The sequence below is a fragment of the Malus domestica genome, chromosome 03 (assembly GCF_042453785.1).
Source record: "Malus domestica chromosome 03, GDT2T_hap1".
NCBI lineage: Eukaryota > Viridiplantae > Streptophyta > Magnoliopsida > Rosales > Rosaceae > Malus > Malus domestica.
Window position 1 is genome coordinate 2,760,627 of NC_091663.1, and position 23,702 is coordinate 2,784,328.

A 23,702-nucleotide genomic window follows, 5' to 3' on the forward strand; every position below is an offset into this window, starting at 1 on the left:
TAAAGAGTAAATTCATAAGAACTTACCATGCACTTGAGCATTTTTCAACATTCCATTAAGCACAGACAAAATGTAATCTACCCGTAGATGAGACAAGACATGTTTAGGTGTTAAGCCAAATGCAAGAAGTCAGACAAGTGAGGAAATAAGAACCTTGACAGCTCACCATTTCTTATACTTTGGACTCAGCGTTGGAAAATTGTCTACCAGGCATAACATCTAAAACATTATTTATTCATATGAATGTGAGAATGATTACTTTCAATGGCATTCCATCTAGCAATGTAAAGGGGTAATTGAATTCATCTATACTTCACCGTGTTCATGACTTGCAAATTTTCTAAACACAATAAATAACAGAGATTAGGGAGAGTTGAATCAAAGGAATCAGTAGTGTAAAACTGACAACATGCTTACAAATTCAACTCCAATTGTGCTGATGTAGCTATCTAAGTATGAATCATCCTGTTCAACGATTCCGAAGCACAGAAAAAAATTGCATGAGAAAATTGAGATTATATGCAATTGTATGTCAAATAACCTGAAATATAACATATATCCAATATTAAGTGCATACACCTACAAACTAATCTTTATATATACTTTAAAATAATACAAATCAATGGAATCTAAAACATTGGAAACATTATCATACAATTAAAGAATCACGATGCAGAAAATTTTATTTGCATTATTTTCAGATAACTTTTCACCCCACAACACTAAGACAGAAAGCATACCCAAACCAATAGTGGCGTTCCAACCACTGCGATTTCACAAACTTCTCAATGGAGGAAGAAAAACACAAAATACACTACTTGATCACTTGTGGTTGAGCTTTTATCGCTGAACCTGTCTTTATCTTTGTGTAGCTCTCTGACTGAAACATTATTCATATAAAATTTCATTACAGTATAAAGTATACTTATATATATATAACATAGTAACCTTCTAAAAGCAATATCTTTTAAAAACATTCCATCAATTGAACATTACCTCCATGTCTAAGAAAACTGATGACAATCGCAAGCTAAACTATGAAATACCAAATTAAATACAGAATAATCACAACCCCAAACCAAACAAAACCCCAATCAATTAAAAAAAAAACAATCAGAGTTGGAAAATCCTTTATGCAGAAACGTGAAAAAGAACAAATCAGATATGCACTTACACCACAATTCATGATCATTATCCAAAATTTGCAAAGCAAACATACAATCAAACAGATACCTCTCTATTTTTCATCTCTCTCTCCCTGTTATTTGTATTGTGATAAGGTTTATGATAAACAATGATTTTACCAAAATTTAATACTAAAAAACATCACAGTAGAAGTTTAACATGAGAGAAAGAGTCAATCTCTACCTTTGATGTGTTGATCCTACCATCCCCTTGCATGCTTGATCTCTACATAAAAATAGAGTTTGGTTGGTGAGAAAATGTAGAGAAAACGAACAAAATTTAATGTAATTCATAATTTACCAGTATTAATAGAACCAATAACTTAATAACAGTTTTACATCATTAATTAGTAGAAAACAATACATAAATACAACCCAACAAAATAAACATACTGCATTCATTGCTGAAGCAGGGAGCCAACCTCCATGCTGCTGTTGTGCAAAATCCAGCAGAGGAATCACTGCAGACTGTTTGTAGTTGGATGGATAATGGGATAGTATCTCTTTCACCTAAAACTGAAAAAAATGACACCTTTTAGAACTCAAAAAACATAAAAATAATCTTGCAAGTGGCAAATAATGGATATAATCAATGCTCGTGGTTTGATAGCTCAATTCAAGAACTTATATAACATCATCATCATATGAATCAGTAGGATCACTTTCTAAAATGCAATAAATAACTTGGGGAAATTTAAACCTTATAGGACAATCCAATTCTAGTAACTCAACTTAGCAACGTGGTTGGAACGTTCAGCACCCCTTACACTCTAGTTATGTATAAATTCAAAACTGAGCATGTTTGAATTAAGGGTGCTAAGAAAATCCTAAACCTTTTATACACATCTTTGCTTAAATATCGAGGCTTGTAATGTTTGACATAAATAGTTCAGCCTAAAGCACACATTGACAACCAAATTACACAATCTTTCTCCTTTTTTCATCTTTTCACAACTACACGTCTTTCGCCAAAGTTACTGCATTGCATTGCCATTGAATAATATGCTACAAACTAATTAGGCAAATGGGTCGCTGAAATTCACTACAAAAATGCTCCGCATAATTATTAATTCCAACAAAATTGATAGAACCGAGTGGAAGTTTGTAAGACCCATTTGCATGAAGGAAATGGGTGCTCTGTAGAAATTGAAAAGATGGAAAATCGATAGTTCATGATTTTGGTAGTCCAGATTAGATTAGCTTTAGACTCTACCAGTTTATTGCATGCCTGCCTTTTATCCATAATTCATGTCCTAATTTATCTGTTTAGGTTTTAGTTCTTGCCTTTGGGAAAACCCAAAATCTCTACCTCAAACGCCCATCTGCAACCACACTCCTTACACCCCCCCCCCCCCCGTCTCTTTCCCCAACCCCTCCTTGACCAAATGACACACCCAGAACCCTCTCCCCACAGCCAAGGAGCAACCAAATTCAACTCCAATATAATAAAACTTAACAAAATACCCACTCTCACTCACTCCAATCCTCTAAGAACCCATAATTTTTTTCAATCAGAAAAAGTAAAAATTAAGCATTGACTTAAATCCTGATAAAATGAGTAAGTAATCAGCAACACTTGGTTCAAAATTTTACAAATTCACCAACAATACACTTCAGCACATCCCCAAACAGCTCATAAATAGTGAAATTTGATTCGATTCAATTCAATTCAACTCGATTCGATTCAATTCAATTAATTTCAATTCAATTAGTTCAATTCAACAATTATAATCATTAATATTATATTGGAACTAAATTGATTGATAGGACACCTTTAAAATCATAAATCTGATAAGCAATCTCACAATTAACGCATATTATGTTCATATCAAAATCCATACAGAGATACTAATTTGGAAACAGATTGTAAATTCCATCAAACACGAAGATAGAGAGAGAGAGAGATAGAGAGTACCTGCTGTTGCTTGGCAACCTGATCTCTTAGCTTCTTGATTGCCTCCATTGCAGCTCAGCTGTAGGTAGTCTCGATTTTTCAAAGTTGTGCTTCAAGCCTTAATCTAGACTCTAGAGGCTGAGTGAGTTTATAAAAAATAATAATTTAATAAGAAATTAACATTGAAAATAAATCAAGAACCCAAAAAAAAAAATGAAAATTTCATACCTCTAAGTTTATGGGCTTTACTGTGGAATCCAATTGAAAACCACTAAAAAAAGGGAAAACTGACCATAACACGTTAGACAATGCAAGCAAAAAAGAGATTTTAGTGGAATTGAAAAGGCAGAAATTAACAACCAAACCCATTTAATCATACAACCAAAACCCAATACCCATTTAATCATACACCAACGAAAAATCTAAACACAGAGTCACAAATTAACGAACTGAAAACCCACAAAAAGAACCAAAAAAAAAAAGAAAGGAAACTGACCTTAAAACAAAGAACAAAACACAAAACAGAGAGATGCATCCCCAACAGTAGAGAATCGAATTAAAAATTGAACTTAGCTCAAAAACACTTACCCTTCAACGTTTGGAGCCTCAGAAAAATTTATGAAGTTCACGCAAATATTTTTAGGTCTCAATGCACCTATCCTGCAAACCAACGAAAATGAAAATGCATTAACACAAATGCCAAAACCGATTTCTAAGATTTTAGTATTCTCTTTACCCTTGCAACCGAAAAAAAAAAATTGCACAAAAATGAGCAAGAAGCTTAAGCAAAAAAAATCATATTTTTAACCACCAAAACCCAATACCCATTTAACCTGAGATTTCAGTGTTCTCTTTACCCTTGCAACTCAAAACAAAAAATCCCAGGAAAATGAGCAAGAAGCATAAGCAGGAAAAAAAAACATATTTTCAACCACCAAAACCTAATACCCATTTAATCATACACGAACGAAAATCTAAACACAGAGTCATAGATCAACGAACTGAAAACCCACAAAAAAAAAAAACCAAAAAAAAAAAACTGACCTTAAAACAAAGAACAATACACATAACAGAGAGATGCATCCCCAAAATGAGAGAAAATAACAGAAAACGAAATAAATAAAGGAACCCCCAAAACTTGACCCAACAGTGCAACAAATTCGGAAATAATTCACAGTAAAAAGGCTGAAATGATGACAGTCTATACTAACAGTAAAGAATCCAATAACAAAAGAAACTTAGCTTTCGAAATCCAGCCACTCATCCGACACGCAAAAAGGAACAGACGATCCAGAGTGATTCATGGACTGAGGGGCCTTACTCGGCTCTGTTCACCATCCCAACCCCTCCCTCTCTGTTTCTCTCCCTATTATCCGGACAACCACTATCTCTTTTTCTCTTTCTCTCGCGCGCTACTCGCTTAACTTCGGAGTTCCAACGGAACCGAAGCCAGTGAGCTCCCAAAAGCCCTCATGCTAGCTAGGGATGAGAATATACATATAAGGATCAATCCCCTGAGCGATGTGGGATCTTACAGCCTAGCCTTCACGTGATCGTTCACCTCCCGCACCACACGCTTACCTTGGATCCAAGGCAGGTGCCAGCCTGTCGTACAAACTACATTAGGTGGTTCTGACTCGTAGGTGACTTGCGATACTTCGCACAACCTTCACGTGATCGTAGCACTTGAGCGTATCTATTTACACCTAGCCTGTCATACAGACCACATTAGTTGGTTCTGACTCGTGTGCATGAATTGGTTATGAACTATAGGTTCAGCCGTACATGTTACATTAGGTGACTTCGATTGACATTTCATATTATATTGATTCACATCACCTGGCTTACATATTTATTACTGAAATACTTGACATGGCACTCACTTTGGTTTTCATTACTCTCAAGCCTGATTTCTATATACTTATGTATTATTATTTTCTGAAAAATTATACGGGTTTTACGGTGAGGGATTATTATTTTTGAAAAGAGAAATGGTTTCAAAAAGCTTTGTTTTTGCCCACTCACGTTTTTTGTTTTTCGTCCTTCTAGGTTTTAGATGCTGAAGTTCGTATCGACGAGGATTCTTGGCGAATCTCAGTATAGGTGGCTACCTCTGAGGGTATGATCATTACCCACACTACTGTACTTTACTTATACTTTGACGTCGCGTGTGAAATGAATCCATTCTCGCTCACATCGCACTCTTGTCTTTAGCTACTTTTATGTTTAAATTTATTCACATTTTTCACATCACTACATTTTATGGCTTCGTCACCTTCCAGGTGTCAGCCAGCACAGCTCGATTCGGAGTCCTAGTGGACATACCGGGTCGGGGTGTGTCACCAACACTATAAAATTTAATTTACCTATTGTTTAATTTTTATAAAATAATGTATCTACTATACAAAATAATGTACTTACAATATAATTTGCCTAATGATTAATTTTTATTAATATGGGTAAATTAATATATATATATATATATATATTTGTGTTAATAGTATTTATGATACAAGAAAGGTATATTTTCATATGGGTTTAATTGGTGATCATAATTAGGGTGAGTAATTATATTCATTGACAAGATTAGAGCTTTGTGACATAAGTTGTAAATATGTTGGAATAATTGGCTACATATTTGTCTACATGGTAGTCTATTCGAAATTTGGGTGTTATTTGAATATTTAATATTAGATAGGATTTTGTTTGGAAAATAAAAGTTTCAAAGGCCTATCTCTAAAAAACCCAAGAAATTATTATATTACTTTAGTCTAAAGTAGGAGGGAAATTGGCACTATTCATGTGAATAGTGTTTTGGACCACATTTCAGTTTATTTACAATATTGCCACTCGAATGCTTTTACCCATCTTTCTCTTTATTTACAAAAAAACCCCTCAGGCTTCAAGCCCGATTTGTGGCCTTTGGGCTGCATCTCACGTTTGACTCGGGGAGAAAGAGGGGATGGGGACATAAGGGCTGACAAATTGGAGAGAGGAGACAGCTGGTTGTGGTTGTGGCTGTGGCTGTGGCTGTGGCGAGAGGAGAGGAGGGGCACAGAGGGACTGACAGATTGGAGAGAGATGGGAGCTACGGGTGATCTTGATGCCGCGTGTTGATAATTGTGGAAAGGTAGGGGTGCGATGGTCGCTTTAGTCTGTAGGGTTTCGAACGGATTGGGTGGGTTAGGGAGACTTTCATTTCCTTTCTTTCTGTGAGCTGCAGAGGGACTCGGTGAGACCATGCCGTCAGGAGAGAGAGCAGGAGGGAGATAGAGGGATTTGGTGAAGGGAAGGCATGCGGCTTGCAGAGAGGAGGATGAGAGAGGGGGAGGGAGGAAGGAAGAGTGAGAGAGATAGGGATTTGGTGAGGGGAAGGCATACCGCTTGCAGGTAGACATAGTCACAGGGGTGTACGATTCAAGGGAGAGAGAGAGGAGATTGAGTGGTGGCATCACTCTCACTACCTGCACTCCTGAGGCCGGCTACCAGAGAGAAGGACACATGAGAGGAGAGAAAGAAAGAAAGAGAGAGCGCGCAGAGGCAGGAAGGCCTGAGATTGAGGACAAAGGCCATGGTTGCACAGAATGACTGAGATTTGAAGCCCATGACAGCCTCAGCTGATTGAAAAGGTGAGGAGTCGTTTTCAAATCTTTTGTGCTTTAGGATTAGGTTTACAAACTCTATTCATATCATGCAGCTTCAGATTCGAAATTGTGATTTTGGTTAGCAAACCCAGCTCCAGTCATCTACAAATCAAACCTCACGAAGAAAAGCACTCCGATTCCGATTCATATCATGCTTCTGATGGATCTGGTTGTGGTCTCTATGTATTTGCGCATCCATATAACTCTGATTTGTCCAACATGCTCATGGATTTTTTTGTATGATTTTGCAGGGCAAATTACTATATTGCCTATTTTCCTTTCAAATCCAACGGGTCGAGGCAGGCTAGAGCTGGTATAGATTACAAATATTAGTTTTGCATAGCACTGTAATTTTGATTGGTGAGATCGGCCTCATTAAAAAAAAAAAAAAAAAAAAAGAACAGCCATCTTTCAATTCAATAGTAAAGGCCTTCATTCAAATATGAGTTTTGCATAGCACTATAAACATTATATGTAGTTACAGAATTGCTATTTTGATTGGTAGCTCTATTGATTTTTGTTAAGTTGATTTGAATTTATACCGAATTTACTTAATTTTTAGTACAATTATTTGCTTTCTGGTTTTTAATTTAAAGACTAGGAGTTTGAATGGTGTAGTGGAGGTTGAAGTTGTTTCCCACATTTTTGTTATGAATTCTCAATGTTTGATGAATTCGGGAAATCAATTTTGTTATCTCTTATGCAATTATGATCGTATGAGTTGGAATTTAGATTTTCACACACATGTAAACTGAAAAAATAAAATAGATTTCGTAATTCGAAGTTAGCCGACCCCACATGATGGGAAAAGGCTTAAGAAGAAGAAGTTAGCTCTAAACTATAGAAGCATGGAAGTTTATGTGGACCTTAGATTGTTTTGAAAAATAATTGATTGATTCAAGAAAGCAAAGACCTTGGAACCTTAACTGTCTCATTGTAATCCTTCACCAAGTTCTGGTAATTTATGTTCTATTTTTTCTGTCATCTGAAACTGAATTGCATTTGGGTGTTTGTCTTTGATGCTATTTTTTGGATGTAGGTAACTAGTTTCTTATTCTCTGGGAATTGTATTCGTTTGTTCAATCTCAATATTTTACCAATATTCTCACGATGTCCTTTGTTTTTAATCTATAATTTATTTTGTCCAATTCATGAAATTTCCTTCCTTTTTTTTGACGATTTAAATAAATAGGAGCAATTTAATTATCCGGTTTGGAGGGTTTTGATCTAATTGCAGTATTTATCTGTTATCTGTAGGTTTGTGAAGGTCTGTGAATAACAGTTGATGAAAAAGTTGCAGTTTCGGAAATGACTGTCAGCAATCAAGATGTGAAAAAGAAGGTTCCTTTTTCTTATTTTTGTTTCCAAGTTCTTCTTCTTTTCTATTTTGTGGATAAAAAAAGGATCTTTCGGCAAACAGAATGGTGTTTTTTTTATCAGATTTTGTTAATTAATTGGATTTTGTGTTTACCTTTTCGTTTCAGTCTTTTATTCATAAAATCTTCACCTCAAAGGAGAAAGAAGGAAGTGGCTCTTCGGATTTCTCATGTGAGTCTCTAATGGCTGACTGCAACTGAATATCCTTCTTCCTTTCTTCTTTGTTTGAAACAGTGATAACTCAGTCAACTATGAGTAGATGTATAGCGGCCTGCTTCAGTGCTCACTTGGTAAAGTTTTTTGGTCACATAAAGGTGCTAGAGTTGGGAACTTTTTGGATCTTAAATCATTGGTTGCCTAACATTCTCTATATCGAAAGGCATTATTTTTGTTACCACATTTTATATATTTTAGACAATGATTATGAGTGCAGTGGACTATGAGTCAGTGAACAGGGAGTTACTAATTTTGTTATATGAGATTTGGTTAAATGTCTAATACACATAGTTGCTGAGGTTTGTTTACATTGGTGGTAAATTCTTGCTTTCTTTTCAATTTTGTTTTATTATAATTCTTCTTGGTTTATGGATCTTGCATTGCTGACGTGAAATGGTTATATTTCAATGTTTGTGAGATGTCGAATTGTGTGTTTGTGGCTTAGTGAGAGTTAGATTTAGATTGTGTAGAAAATGTGGGCTTCGGAGTGTAACCCAATTAGCAATTTGGAGTGATTGAGGAGAAGTATTCTGAGTTGCAGTAGGACTTGGTGAGACCGTGCCGTCAGGAGAGAGAGCGAGCGAGCAGAGAGAGAAGAGGGATGGAGGGAGGGAGGGAGAGAGATAGGGATTTGGTGAGAGGAAGAGAAAGGAGGGATGTGACTTTGACTCGGGGAGAGATAACTGTGCCTGTTGCTTCAGTCAGAGCATTGTTGGCGGAGGAGGACAGAGGGACTGACAGATTGGAGAGAGATGGGAGCTAGGGGTTTTGACTAAGTGAGATTGTGAGGGAGAGGGGGATGGCAGAGACAGATGAGAGGGAGCTGGGCGTGGGAATTGCAGAGAGAGAAAGAGAACTCAGAAGATATTTGTTTTGTTGAGAGCTGACAAGAAAAGGGGAGAAACAACGGCAAAGTGACAGAATCTGAGAATGTGAAGAAAAAATGATTAGTGGGGTTTTAGCTTCTGGCACTTTCTTCCCTGCTTTCTAAACACATTTTTCTCAACACACCCCTTCAAGCTCTGGAAGTGTTTGCTCAAATTGGAGCTCAAAAGCGTCAAATTTTATGGAACAAATGGTCTTAAAGAAGCAGATTACACTGCGCAGTAGCAGCGCAGGACCCGGTGGGCCTGGGTTTGGTATTGTTCATACCTCTGTTTCTTCAATTTTTTTAATTTCTTTTATATGCAATTTCTGTGCATGCTGCTGAAATGAATATGGTGGTGGAAACTGTTTTATATGAATTGGGTTTTTCACTACATTAATATAAAGATCAAATCTTTGTGGTTCTTTGTTGTTTATCTCAACCTTGCTTTGCCCACAGCCGCTTGAAGATGACGTGTTCCTGATAGTCGGTCACTTCCGTGACAGTTCCGAACAAAGGATTCGGCTCCCAAGCTCCGATGATTGTGTCTGGCAAAGAGAATTCAGGAAGAGTGGAAGATCCAAGAAGGATTTTCCAGGCGAGTTCTTTTGTTTTTTATTTTGAATTTCCTTTTAAATAACTGTTTTGAATTAATGGTAGTGAAGTTTTCCCATACTTAAAGACTTGAGTACTTGGATCTAACGGAGGACATGACACAAAACCGAGCGCAATGGCGTTCTATGATTCATATAGCCGACCCCACTTAGTGGAAAAAGGCTTTGTTGTTGTTGTTGTTGTTGAAGTTTTCCCATACTTAGCCTATTCATTTTTATCAAATATTTTGCACCGACTATTTCATGATGCTGACTGATGTAATTAATTTGGTTTTGTACTGAAAGTTGGAGTTGAGAATACATGGAATATAGTTGTTGGATTGGTGTTTGTACTATAGAAACTTAGGTGTGCTCACCCCCTTTTCATGGACATCCATAGCTTATGAGACGCCGTTCAAGTCGGACCACTGGTGAATGCCTAAACTTTTGTGCTTAAATAGATTCATCAACTCAATATTGTCGTTAATTTTTGTTTTGAGTCCATTTTCCCTGCTGCTGTTCTATTAGGATTTTAAGTTCAGTCGTTCAGGCATGACACATTTTCAGTGGGAAGTCATAAGCATAATTCTTTTTTTTTTTTAGATTAGACTCAAGATTTTTATTTGCATTATTCTTCCGTTTTACAAATATAATTGGCTGCCTTAATGATGTTGTTGATGAATCATCACGAAAGTCCGTTTCTCTTTTAATCATTGACTATTTTTTTTTTTCTTCGTTGGCAGTCGAGGCAAAAGGTTCTTGCGATTTCAATCAAATGCAAACTGTGCAAGTATATATGTTGTATGCACACATGCATATAAACTAATATAATATATATACATGATTTCATGTGTTAAAGATTGTACTTGTTCTTAAATAAAGGTTCTGCTGACAAATGTGTTTAACAATATGATCTTACAACTCATCTTTAAACTTTGTATAACTGAAATATTATTCATCAATTGTAACTTCCCCTGTTGCTATATGCTAATGACAGGCTATGAAGATTGTTCTTATTCTGTTCGTAGATGCAAGGCTATAAATTAAGTTTGTATGGGGTTAAATCAATTGATGCTATAGTATTTGTTGAAATTGTAAGATTTAGCGGTTTGGTAAATTGATTATAGTAATGTTGTTTGTGGTTTGGGTTCTCCTTTTGTTTTAGATAGATGGTGCTTGATTGTGGTTTAAGTTTTTTTATTATTATATTCCCTGTACATTGCAAAATTCTGGTACTATTTGAGGATTTTGGTGTTGAAAGTCTAGGGTTTAGTGGAATGAAAAGAAGGGATGTCTGCGTTTCGGAAATGTGTTTTTAAGGAACCTTTAACTCCTAACTGCCATTTGGCATTCAATATATACTCTATTGCTGGCTGGGGTTTACCCTTTTGAGCATTTTATTACGTTTCTTCTTGCTCTCTGACTGAAAATTTTAATTGCTATAGGTGAATGCAAACAGTGCAAAACCCGGTCTGAAAAATGGACGAAAGCGAGCATTTCGACTTGCTGCTGCAATACACAGGTGTGTTGATAATGGATGAGTTAACAGGACATATTCAAGATGATATTCCTTGGTGTATGCTTTTCGCAATGAAGGACATGAAAGGAGTGCTTCTTTAGGGGAGTTGAGTAACTCAGAAGAGTGTCGAAACTACTCTTTTTATCGTAGAATCCGGAAGGAAGAAGTGGTTGTAGCTTTGAAGAAGATGAAGCATAGAAAAGCAGTAGGCCCAGACGATATACCAATCGAAGTGTGGAAAGTTTTGGGAGAGACAGGTATAACATGGCTCACTGACCTTTTCAATAGGATTTTGAAAACGAAGAAGATGCCAAATGAGTGGCGAACGAGCACTTTGGTGCCTATCTACAAGAATAAGGGCGATGTACAAAATTGCATGAACTATAGGGGTATTAAGCTAATGAGTCATACAATGAAACTCTGGGAGAGAGTCATTGAGCATAGATTGAGGCAAGAGACACGGGTTTCGGACAACCAATTCGGGTTCATGCCATGGCGCTCAACCATGGAGGCAATCTATCTCTTACGAAGATTGATGGAAAGATATAGAGATGGGAAAAAGGATTTACACATGGTCTTTATAGATTTGGAAAAAGCGTATGATAGGGTCCCAAGAGACATCCTTTGGAGGGTTTTAGAGAAGAAATGAGTACGAGTAGCATATATCCAAGCTATACAGGATATGTATGAAGGAGCAAAGACTGCCGTAAGAACTCATGAAGGACAAACCGAAAGCTTCCCCATAACTGTAGGATTACATCAAGGCTCATCCTTAAGTCCTTACCTTTTTGCGTTGGTAATGGATGAGTTAACAGGACATATTCAAGATGATATTCCTTGGTGTATGCTTTTCGCAGACGATATAGTGTTGATAGATGAAACTCAGGAAGGGGTAAATGCAAAGCTTAACCTTTGGAGAGAAGTGTTTGAATCTAAAGGTCTTCGCCTAAGCCGATCAAAGACAGAATATATGGAGTGCAAGTTCAGTGCAAATGGAGGCCAAAACGAGTTAGGGGTGAGGATCGGAGATCAAGAAATACCAAAGAGTGACCGTTTTCGTTACCTAGGATCTATCTTGCAAAAGAACGGAGAATTAGATGGAGATCTCAACCATAGAATACAAGCTGGATGGATGAAGTGGAAGAGTGCATCCGGCGTGTTGTGTGACCGCCGTATGCCACTGAAGCTCAAGGGAAAATTTTATAGGACGGCAATAAGGCTGGCGATGCTGTATGGCACAGAATGTTGGGCGGTGAAGCATTAACACGTACACAAAATGGGTGTAGCGGAGATGAGGATGCTTCGTTGGATGTGTGGGCACACGAGAAAGGATAAGATTAGGAATGAGGATATCCGGGGTAAAGTAGGAGTAGCCGAAATTGAAGGAAAGATGAGAGAAAATCGGTTACGGTGGTTTGGACATGTGCAAAGAAGGCCTACTGACGCTCCGATTAGAAGATGCGTATAGTCGATCCCACTCAGTGACTTGGATTTTCCAAGTCTCCAACCGAGAAGTTTTCCTCACTCGGGAAATTAAGGGAACACTACCTCAACCTACATGCTCCACTCACAAAGCTTCAACATACAAGCTTCAACAAAAGAAAATTCAAAGAACTTAGCGAATAAGGCTTTGGTGTATTTAACACAATCGTTGAAATGAAGGAAAGCTTATTTATTGATATCCCCGATAAGTTACAAATATGTACATATACTTGAGTCAAAATAAACAAACAAGAGGGAGCATTCACAAAGGTTGCTTAGGAGAAGTCTCAGCAGTCGGTAGAGCCCCAGAAAGAGAAGGCACCGGAGGGGGATCATTCGGAGCCTCAGTACTGGACAGAACCCTAGAAGGAGGAGGCATCAGAGGTTGATCATTTGGAGCTTCATTACGCGGTACAGCCCCAGAAGACGAAGGCAATAAATGCCTTTGGAACAAACCCACAAATCTCTGATGATCAAGTAAAACCTGACCATCAGATTCCTTCATCTGGTCAAGCTTCCTCTTCATGTTTGTAGCATAGTCATGTGCGAGCCGGTGCAACTGTTTATTCTCATGCTTGAGCCCTCTAATCTCCTGTTTGAGACTCATCACTTCAGCCGCCAATGATTCAACTTGGCGGGTTCGAGCAAATAGGCGTTGGGCCATATTAGACACAGAACCTGCACACTGAACACTAAGAGCCAGAGAATCCTTAACAGCCAACTCATCAGACCGTTTGAAAAGTAGTCTGTTATCTTTGGGAGTGAGAAGGTTCCTAGCCACTACCGCAGCGGTCATATCATTCTTCATCACGGAATCCCCAACGGTAAGAGGACCAGTAGGGGAGACGAAGGATGGGCGCCATATGTTGTCTGGAGAAGGCGGGGCTGCCTCTTCAACAAGGTTCAAGTCAAAACGACGGTCGGAGGGGCCAGACATTTTCAAAGGTGTTGAAGAGAGAAGAGGTCGGACAAATCAAGATCTTAGAAGTGCAAGAATGGAGCTTCTACTGGTGGATATTCAAGTGTGCTTTGGAACTTAATGTCAGCCCCTATAAAAATCTGCACTCGATGAAGCTTCAGAAATCGAAGAGGCGCCTGCTCAGAAATCGAAGAGGCGTTTACTTTCTCAAAAGCTGGGCTGCTCAGAGACCACGAGGGTCGATCTCAGAAATCGAAGAGTCGTGTGCTTTCTCAAAAGCTGGGCTGCTCAAAGACCACGAAGGCCGATCTCAGAAATCGAAGAGGCTTGCTTTCTCAAAAGCTGGGCTGCTAAGACCACGAGGGCCGATCTCAGAAATCGAAGAGGCACCTACTTTTCCAGCCCTGTCAGCACCTGTCACACGCACACTCAGCTTTGCGGAAATTATGGGCATTCTGTCGAAGATTTCTGGCGAAGTAGAAAGCACATGAATCGTATTGTTCAATCACCCACTTCCCACACGCAACAGTAGCTCATGGGTACCACATATAACTCTGCCAAAGTTCTCTGACAAAGTTCTCTGACAAAGTTGAGACACGTGAAGCTTGCAGCTCCCACTACATCACTCTGACCAAGAAGGTTAAAAGATTAGCAAAGAAACAACACTAACAAAGTTTAGACACATAAATTTTGAAGGTCTAGCTACCATATTATTACCCACAAGGGTAAAGGAACAGTACCACTGCTGGATAATTGGAAAGTCCCGGTGTGTCAACCTCTGTGCTTCGTGGCAAGGTAGACTAGCAAACATGCCCAAGCTTTACTCATATTCGAGAAAACACTCCCAACAAGATTGCTTGCTCCAAAATCAAAGAGGCATCGCCCTCCGAATCTCGAGAGCCAGACTCCCAACATGATTATTTTCTCAAAAATCGAAGAGAGGGTAAAGGAACAGTACCACGGCTGGATAATTGGAAAGTCCCTGTGTGTCAACCTCTGTGCTTCGTGGCAAGGTAGACTAGCAAACATGCCCAACCTTTACTCACATTCGAGAAAACACTCCCAACAAGATTGCTTGCTCCAAAATCGAAGAGGCACCGCCCTCCGAATCTCGAGAGCCAGACTCCTAACATGATTACTTTATCAAAAATCGAAGAGAGGGTAAAGGAACAGTACCACTGCTGGATAATTGGAAAGTCCCTGTGTGTCAACCTCTATGCTTCGTGGCAAGGTAGACTAGCAAACATGCCCAACCTTTACTCACATTCGAGAAAACACTCCTAACAAGATTGCTTGCTCCAAAATCGAAGAGGCACCGCCCTCCGAATCTCGAGAGCCAGACTCCCAACATGATTACTTTCTCAAAAAATCGAAGACACCGCTCTCCGAATCTCGAGAGCCAGACCCCCAGTAGGATTGCTTTCTCAAAAATCAAAGAGGCATCGTTCTCCGAATCTCGAGAGCCAGATCCCCGACAGGATTGCTTGTTCAAAAACCGAAGAGGCACCACTTTCCCAACTTCAAGAGCTGGATCTCCTTGGATAAAGTTTGTCTGTAATCTTCACACGCAACATCAGCTTTCCAGATACCACAGACCACTTTTTCAAAGTGCTCTGACAGAGTTAAAACTTGTGAAGCTGGCAGCTCCCACTACCGTGCTATGACCAAGCAGGGTAAAAGAATAGCATTATTACTTGATGTTAGGGAAACTCCTATATATGTCGACCTCCATCCCCAACGGACATGCAGACCTGCAAAAATGCTCAACCCTTCCTCTTATCTGAGAGGGCACTCCCAACGAAGCCTTTCAAAATATTCAGCTTTCTTTCCCCCCGATAATACCTCTGTAAACAAGCTATACTAGAGCAAGAATATCTCATATCATCAGGGTTAAAAGCAAGAGTATCCCATATCATGCTTTTTCCCTGTCTTTTCCTTTGGCCTTGTTCTTACCTGCAAGACAAGGAGAAAGAGAGCAATCAGTCAGCACTTGGAATCAAGCTTCCAGCCAGGAACTGACTGCCTGGAACCCCTTACCTGATTACTTACCTGGCATTGCTCTCGAGTACTCATCTTCAACATCTTATGCTTCCAGGGAAGATCCCGCATCTGCCTGAGGAACAGATAGGGCAAGTGAGAAGGATACAAGGAAGCATGTGGAGACAAGCGTAACATCACACGTGCCGATACATTCATTACTCTGTCAAAAGCAAAAGTATCCCATATCAGCAGGGTCGAACGTACTCTAGATTTGATGGACTTGTTTTGACCCTCAAATTCTTCAGTCGGCCTTATCTCTGGAGGAAACCAGAAAACCCTCCAGCCCAGTTCAAGAATAAGCCTGTGGAAAGTTACTTCTTCAAAAGCAAAAGTATCTCATATCATCTCTTCTCATTTTTCTTCTCTTTATCCTTCATGCTGCCTGCAAGATAGGGAGAATGTGAACAATCAGCCGGAGCTCTGATTGCTTACCTTGTCTGTCACCTCTTCCAGCAGATCCCCTAGCTCGGCGACTTGGGGGACTCCTACTACATGGTTTGTATCACGCTTGACCAAGCCTGAAACTACAAGTAAGCTTCAAGTGACATTGATACATTACCTTGTGCATCTCCACCAGTTACAGATACCACCCCTGGAGGGAGGAAGAGTACTTCCAGAGAAGATGCCACATCTACCTATGAGACAGATAAGGAAAGTCAAGACGATACCGCACTCCAGTACTTAGAAGTTTCGTGGTTACGAGATCATTCTCCCACAATATTTCCTAATGTCATTTGTACTAAATCATTCACTTGTACTCACTAAAGGAGAGCTTGAACCTATGTACTTGTGTAAACCCTTCACAATTAATGAGAACTCCTCTATTCCGTGGACGTAGCCAATCTGGGTGAACCACGTACATCTTGTGATTGCTTTCCTATCTCTATCCATTTATATACTTATCCACACTAATGACCGGAGCAATCTAGCGAAGATCACAAAAAGTGACCGTTTTCGCTACCTAGGATCTATCTTGCAAGAGAACGGAGAATTAGATGGAGATCTCAACCATAGAATACAAGCTGGATGGATGAAGTGTAAGAGTACATCCGGCGTGTTGTGTGACCGTCGTAGGCCACTGAAGCTCAAGGGAAAATTTTATAGGACAGCAATAAGGCCAGCGATGTTGTATGGCACAGAATGTTGGGCGGTGAAGCATCAACACGTACACAAAATGGGTGTAGAGGAGATGAGGATGCTTCATGGGATGTATGGGCACACGAGAAAGGATAAGATTGGGAATGAGGATATTCGAGGTAAAGTAAGAGTAGCCAAAATTGAAGGAAATATGAGAGAAAATCGGTTCCGGTGGTTTGGACATGTGCAAAGAAGGCCTACTGACGCTCCGGTTCGAAAATGTGACTACGGGACAGAGGTTCAGGGCCGAAGGGGTAGAGGAAGACCTAGGAAAACTTTGGAAGAGACCCTAAGAAAAGACTTGAGTACTTGGATCTAACGGAGGACATGACACAAAACCGAGCGCAATGGCGTTCTAGGATTCATATAGCCGACCCCACTTAGTGGGAAAAGGCTTTGTTGTTGTTGTTGTTGTTGTTGTTGTTGTTGTAGCTCATGTTTGCTTACCCGGCGGTGGTTATTCTGATTTAGTGGTTAAAAATGGAAATTTCACTCGCAGTAAGGGATTAATTGAGGTTCATGCATGCATCCGTGGTGTAAATTTGAGAGATGGAATAATATATGTGTGTAAAGTCCCTTTTGGTTTTTTATTGCACTGTTTAGGTGGTGAATTGCACGGAAAATGGGGGAAGAGAGGGGTACAATTTATTTAATTTGAGCAAAACAATGGCATTTAAGCTTAGTTAGTGATGATTAGAGTCAATAAAGCGCCATTTGTCTTTAACTGAAATATGAATTTATTGAATGATGAATGAGGTTGTAGTGTGAGAGAAATTGAGAAAGTAAAGAAAAGATGGAAGATGAAGCTGCAAATATGTGACAAACAATAATGATAGATCAATTCATCTATGTTGGTTTATTAAACTTGGTCAAGCAAGCGTTTTGTTTTAATTGGGATATAGTTTGGTACTTTCATACTAATTTCCATAGTTTATAATAGTTAACCAACCAAAGGTGCTTTCTTTTCATTATTTTCCAATATATTTTAGCCAGTTGACAATCTTAAAAGATTTACTTAGACGCAAAACAAATCCGTGTATTATACACATACCTGAGATTTATGGGGCCATATTTGCGCCTTCTTCCGGCATCGTTTATTGGTAAGTTGTAAAACCTTTGTAGATCTCATGTTCATTTCAGATTTTTGTATCAATTTTTGTATCATAATGGAATTGCAAATCAAGTATATCTTGGATTCTTACTTGCATACTCACTTTTCCACAACTATTATATTGTCTCTTGACAGGATGAATTTTCATAATCTCCTGGATCTACGGTTACAATGCTTTTTATAATTTCCTAGATCTATCCTTTTTGTCTGTGCATGATTATGTTGATTTTTTTTAAGGTTAAATGTGTCTTATTCATGTAGTTAAGGTTGGTGCATTCAAGTTCCGCAGCAATGCGCGGGCATTTTTTCTAGTATTAGCTAATGCAGATTGGATGAAACTCTGGAAGTTGACTATATATTAGTATGCGTTCAAATTCTGGATATCAAAATATAATTGTCTCCAGTAATACTAAATTTCGTTATCGTTATGGTGTATAGATCAAGTGGATTAATTATAGCCACGTGGGGTGCTTCAGAGTGTACGGCATGTGGATAACTTTTCAGTGGTCGAATAGTGTTCTTCAAAATGTTTTGATTAATTTTCTTGAAGTTCAGTTGCTAGCTAGTATTTTTTTTTTAAGGGATGATAGTGTTCTCATTCCCTTAATCTTATTAAAATAAAAACATAAATACAAACAAGGGTGTGGATGCAAATTTCTGCCTTTTTTTTCTTGGACGAAAATGCACCTGCAAAACAATTAACACATTAGGTTAAGGTCAAGAGCGTCACGCGTCCATGATGAATGGGGGACCTTTGGCCGAAGAACTTCCGATGCCAAAGTTAGAATTTGAGGGAGAAAGTATTTGGAGAAATCTGGAGAATTTGAGAAGAGAATTAGATTTAGGTTGTTTGAGAAAATGAGGGGCTATATATAGAGAGGTGTGGGTGAGAATAATTGGGAGTTATCTTGTGGGTGAGAATTTGATGAGGAGTGATGAGAGAGTTTTAAAAGAATACCATTTTGATTACTTTTGACCTCGATTGAGTTGTTATTGTTTGTTACATGTGTGGGAATCCTGATGTGCTTTAAGGGTAATTTTGTCTTTTTAACTCAAAAGTCCATGTGTCGCCTTCATATTTTTCTTGATTATTTTTTGTTCCAAGGCAATACAAAGCCAAACCTTCTTGAGGAAAAAAAAGGTAAAACCAAAAATCAACCCCACATACAAAGAAAACATATAATGAAATCATTTGAAACGATAGTTGGTAGAAGCAGAAAAATTATGAATATAAGCAAAAATTTCACATGAAAGAACGTTCACCATCAGTAATGTGCATCATGATTTGCACGAAAGTTAGTTAAGACATCAGTCATACATGCAGTTGCTAGCTAGTACAGTAGTAGCTATACCACTCAACTTTTATTTTATGTTTTTATTAATTATTAGGTGTACCAACAGTTATATGAATTTGAAACATTTGTCAACATTAAGACAGAGTATTTGGAGTTAATGAAGAATTTGGTATAAAACCGAGTGCAGTGATGTTTTAAGATTTATACAGTTAATAAGATTTTATTGTTGTTTGTTGTAAGCAAAAGAGTATTATTAAATCAAGTGCTTGTTTAATAGTAAAAATATTAGAGACTACTGAAAAAACAAAAGGAGTATATACACTTGTCTTGTCACTGTCATATTCACTTATCTTGTCACTGTCGTATTCTTGTCGAGTTCATGTGCGATATTAATTTATAAGTACAACATTGTTGTAACTAATTTCACCATAGTGGAAAACCTAACCTACTCGGTTCACTCTCTCTTCAGATCTGACTTTTCTTATAAATAATAAATAAAAAGGAAAACTAATAAAAAAAAAGTTTGAAAATTTTGAGTTTTAACGATAAAGACAAAATAAAGGATAAAATGAATAGTACTAGGATTAACTTGTTAATGTAAAAAATATGGTTTTTTGTTAAAGTGAACAATAACGGGAACTTTTCGTTAAAAAAGAAAAGAAGAAAGGTACGATCTCATGTAATTGGTACAGGGTAGGCATGCATGGACCTGTAATACAAGTCAAGAAAAATATTAAAGGGGATCCTATCCTCTATAAGAGCATGGTGCTGTTTCATTGGGTTTCTATCCCAAAAACTTAAAAACTTCTATATTTCACACAATATTCTCTCCAAAATGCCGCCGGTAAGCCTTTTCATATATATATATATATATATATATATATATATATATGTATGTATGTATATATATATATGTATGTATGTATGTATGTATGTATGTATGTATGTTCTACTACTCTTGCATCTTGTAGCAGTTGTATACATTTTTTCTTTTAATACAACTGAAACTAATTATTAAGGCGAGAAGGTTTTCTTAAATTAGCTGACATTAATTAAATGTATAAATTGATCATATTGTGTATACATCTTTTGTACAAATTGATGGTGCAGCAAATGAAGATCGTTGTGAAGGTGCCAATGCACTGTGACAAATGCAGAACCAAGGCCTTGAAGATTGCAGCTGCTGCACACGGTATGTGCCTTTTGATATTATCATGATTCAAATTTTCTTTCAACGATTTCATTGTTAATTATAGTTGGCATGGTTATTAAAGAGTATCATAATTAATGAAAGCAGGTGTTAGTAAAGTGTCGATAGACAAAGATCTTGTGGAGGTGATCGGGGATGATGTAGACCCGTTCTGCTTGATGAAGTCATTGAGGAAAAGGTTCGGCTGTTGCTGCGCCCTAGTCAAAGTTGAAGAAGTGAAGCCGCCACCTCCTCCACCTCCTCCACCAAGCTGTGTTCAAAACTGTTGCACTTGCACTCCGCGCTGTGTTCAAAACTGTTGCACTTGCACTCCGCCAGTGAAAAAGCCTCCAGCTCCTCCAGCAAGCTGTGTTCAAAACTGTTGCACTTGCACTCCCCATTGTCGTTCAATGTACTGTGTTCAATACTGTTGCACTCCTCAGTTTCGTCCAATGTACTGTGAACTGGTTCATGAATATCCAGAACCACCAACTTGCTCCATAATGTAATTGCGTGTGACATGAATTAGTTGAACTTGATTATGATCATTTTCATTTTCTCTTTTCCCTTGTAGATGCATGGATCTAAAGTTCATAAGAAATATTTTTATATCAATTGCTTCCCTCTTTAAAATTTTGTTTGTGTTTCTGCTTGTGCCTTTTTCATGTGTTTCCTAACCCATATGGAATTGCTCAGGTACTACGAAACACTTTTGATCATAAGTGCTTTTATAAGAAACACTTTTATCACAAACATAACAAGTTTGTAATCCAAAGAGACCATCATTTATATGAGTTGCCTTTAATTATGTACCTGTACTGATCCATACTAATTTTCGACCAATAAATGGGTGAAAGTATGATTATATAGCAGCATGTGTGGATGCATGGTTAATCAGGGTGTCAACACACTTAAACTATCTGTATTTCTTGATTTCAGCATGTGTGGATCCATACAAAAACTTATTACTTGCCACATCAGATAGTGAATCATTGTAGTCTAAAACTGTATAGGTGGTCTAGTGGTTGGAGATGAATTATAGACACGTATTCTATACGGCATATCTCCTAGGTTCGATTCCTGGAGCTGGGTGAATCATAAGATGGTGGCCAGGAGAGGCTAAAATGCTTATGTAACTCTTCTCGGCCCTCGAAAGAGTAAAATGTTGTGACAAAACCACCGGCTGGTCATCTTTTAAAAAGCGAAAGGAGGAATGTAGAGCACAGCTACACAGTCAATGGGTTTAGAATTCCAGCGAGGAAGACGAGAGGAAGAAGAAGAAGAGAGAAAACAAAGTATTTGACAAAAAAAAAAAGTATGATATGAATTTGTAGTGCATTCAAAGATGATATGAATTTGTAGTGCATTTAAAGAAGAATAAAGGTGCCAAATATATGTTTATAAATCATTTAATCTTTGAAAACAAAGTTGTAAACACGAAAATTCCTGAAACGAAAGAGACAAGAACACGTGTACAAAATAATATTTGTACTTGATGATTTTGGGTTACAATCTCTCTCTAATTTGATCCTCTGATTCGATCTCCGTAAGGTGTTGATTTGTGGATGTGCGATTGATCCAAAGGGCCGTTGGGCTTGATCTAAGGATGAACGTTCTTCAAGGGCCGTGGGCTTGATCTTGAAGGTGGATTTGAGCAGATCTTCAAGGAGCCGTTGGGGCTTGATCTTGAGGATGAGCGTTTCTTCAAGGGCCGTTGAGGCTTGATCTTGAATAACGGTGATGAACGGATCTTCAAGGGCTTTTGGGCTTGATCTTGAAGAACAATGATTGACGGATCTTCAAGGGCTTTTGGGCTTGATTTTGAATAACGGTGATGAACGGACCTTCAAGGGCTTTTGGGCTTGATCTTGAAGAATGATTGTGCGGATTTGTTGATGTTGTTTATCCAAAGGGCCATTGGGGCTTGATCTTAGGATGAACGGATGATGAACGATGAATACTTTCTTCAAGGGCCGTCGGGGCTTGATCTTGAATTAGTGGAAGTTCTTCAAGGGCCTTTGGGGCTTGATCTTGAATTAGTGGAAGTTCTTCAAAGGGTCGTCGGGGCTTGATCTTGAAGGTGGATGATTGTTGATCCAAGGGCCGTTGGGGCTTGATCTTGGAAGAACGATGAACGAAGAACGAAGAGGGCTTTCTTGATTCTTCGGGAACCTGGATGCTTGAGAGCTTTGGAGTTTCAGAGCTTCAGAGCTTCAAGGTTTTGGTGTAATATGAATTGGTTAGGAATTGGTTATGAATTGGTTCTCAATTTGTTCTGAATTTTTTCTAAAATGAATGAAATGACTTTTATTTATAGAATTTTCCAAAGCCTAATTTTGAATATATTATTCAGATGAAATAAATCGTTTCTGCCAGGTGTTGACATGTGTCCTGTTTGATGACTTTTCTGATGATTCTCGATTTTTCGTTGAGTCACCTGCTATGTGTAAAATTTATGTGACACGTGAACGTCGAAATTTTAATTATTGATCAACATTTATTTCACCGAAATTTCGATGTCTACAAAAGTATTTGACAAAAAAAAGGAAAGTATTTAATCAACAATTTAAAATAATTACATAAAAAAAAATGGAGGGTGGGAAACCAAGATGCATAAAAGGGAGGAATGCAGAGCATAGCTACACAGTCAGTGGGTTTATAATTTGTGCAAATATAACTTACCAATTGCTTAATTTTTATAAAAAAAATAATGTACCTACTGTAATGACCCGTTCCCAATTTTACGGTTTTTTTTATAATTTTAATAAGTGAATTTACAAAAATGCCCTTTAAGGCAAATGCGTTGACTTTTGTTGATTGCCATGTCGTGCCACGTAAGACTTGTTTTCTTGGTGTATCCTCATAATACTCATCGCTATGAACGTGTAGGCGAAATGGAACGTAATTTGGAGTTATAACGAAGACTCTACGAACCTTTAAATAGCGAGGGTATTTTGGTAAATTGACAATTGAACATGTGAAATTGGTTGTGTGCCACATGGGACCCACATATTGATCCCCATTTTTCTGGATTCTTCTTTTCCTCTTCTCCTTCTTTCTCCCGTTAGTCTCTTCTCAGCTCACATATCTCTCTCTCGCCTTCAACTTCCTCCCCGTGACACTTAAGCACCAATCCACCTTCCCGACGAATTAACGACTTGAAAATCACCATATTCTTACTCTCCTCAGACCTAGAAACCTGAATCAAACTTTGGTTTCTTGGAATACTGTGAACGG

At 38.2% G+C, this 23,702-nt stretch overlaps 1 protein-coding gene and 2 long non-coding RNA genes across 4 annotated transcripts; 2 read left to right on the forward strand and 1 right to left on the reverse strand.

Annotated features, from left to right (window-relative positions):
* Positions 1-1,367: 1,367 nt before the first annotated feature.
* Positions 1,368-3,219, reverse strand: LOC139194025 (uncharacterized). Its single transcript, XR_011578695.1, has 3 exons — positions 3,100-3,219; positions 1,578-1,700; positions 1,368-1,410 (listed from the first exon to the last, which is right to left on the reverse strand). It is a non-coding gene; the product is annotated as an uncharacterized lncRNA (long non-coding RNA).
* Positions 3,220-6,485: 3,266 nt separating this feature from the next.
* On the forward strand, positions 6,486-9,210 carry LOC103418703 (uncharacterized). 2 transcript variants are annotated; one of them, XR_011578691.1, is made up of 5 exons: positions 6,489-6,707; positions 6,776-6,891; positions 6,974-7,035; positions 8,005-8,063; positions 8,207-9,210. It is a non-coding gene; the product is annotated as an uncharacterized lncRNA (long non-coding RNA). The 2 variants fall into 2 exon arrangements; XR_011578690.1 differs by lacking the exon at positions 6,776-6,891 and having other exon boundaries at positions 6,486-6,707; positions 8,207-8,436.
* A 194-nt stretch (positions 9,211-9,404) lies between these two features.
* On the forward strand, positions 9,405-21,080 carry LOC139194022 (heavy metal-associated isoprenylated plant protein 47-like). The gene is made up of 5 exons (XM_070818108.1): positions 9,405-9,454; positions 9,640-9,778; positions 11,219-11,295; positions 20,387-20,468; positions 20,574-21,080. The coding sequence occupies exons 4-5, from the start codon at positions 20,390-20,392 to the stop codon at positions 20,972-20,974; spliced, it is 480 nt and encodes a 159-aa protein (XP_070674209.1). The 5' UTR covers positions 9,405-9,454; positions 9,640-9,778; positions 11,219-11,295; positions 20,387-20,389; the 3' UTR covers positions 20,975-21,080.
* The last annotated feature ends 2,622 nt before the right edge of the window (positions 21,081-23,702 follow it).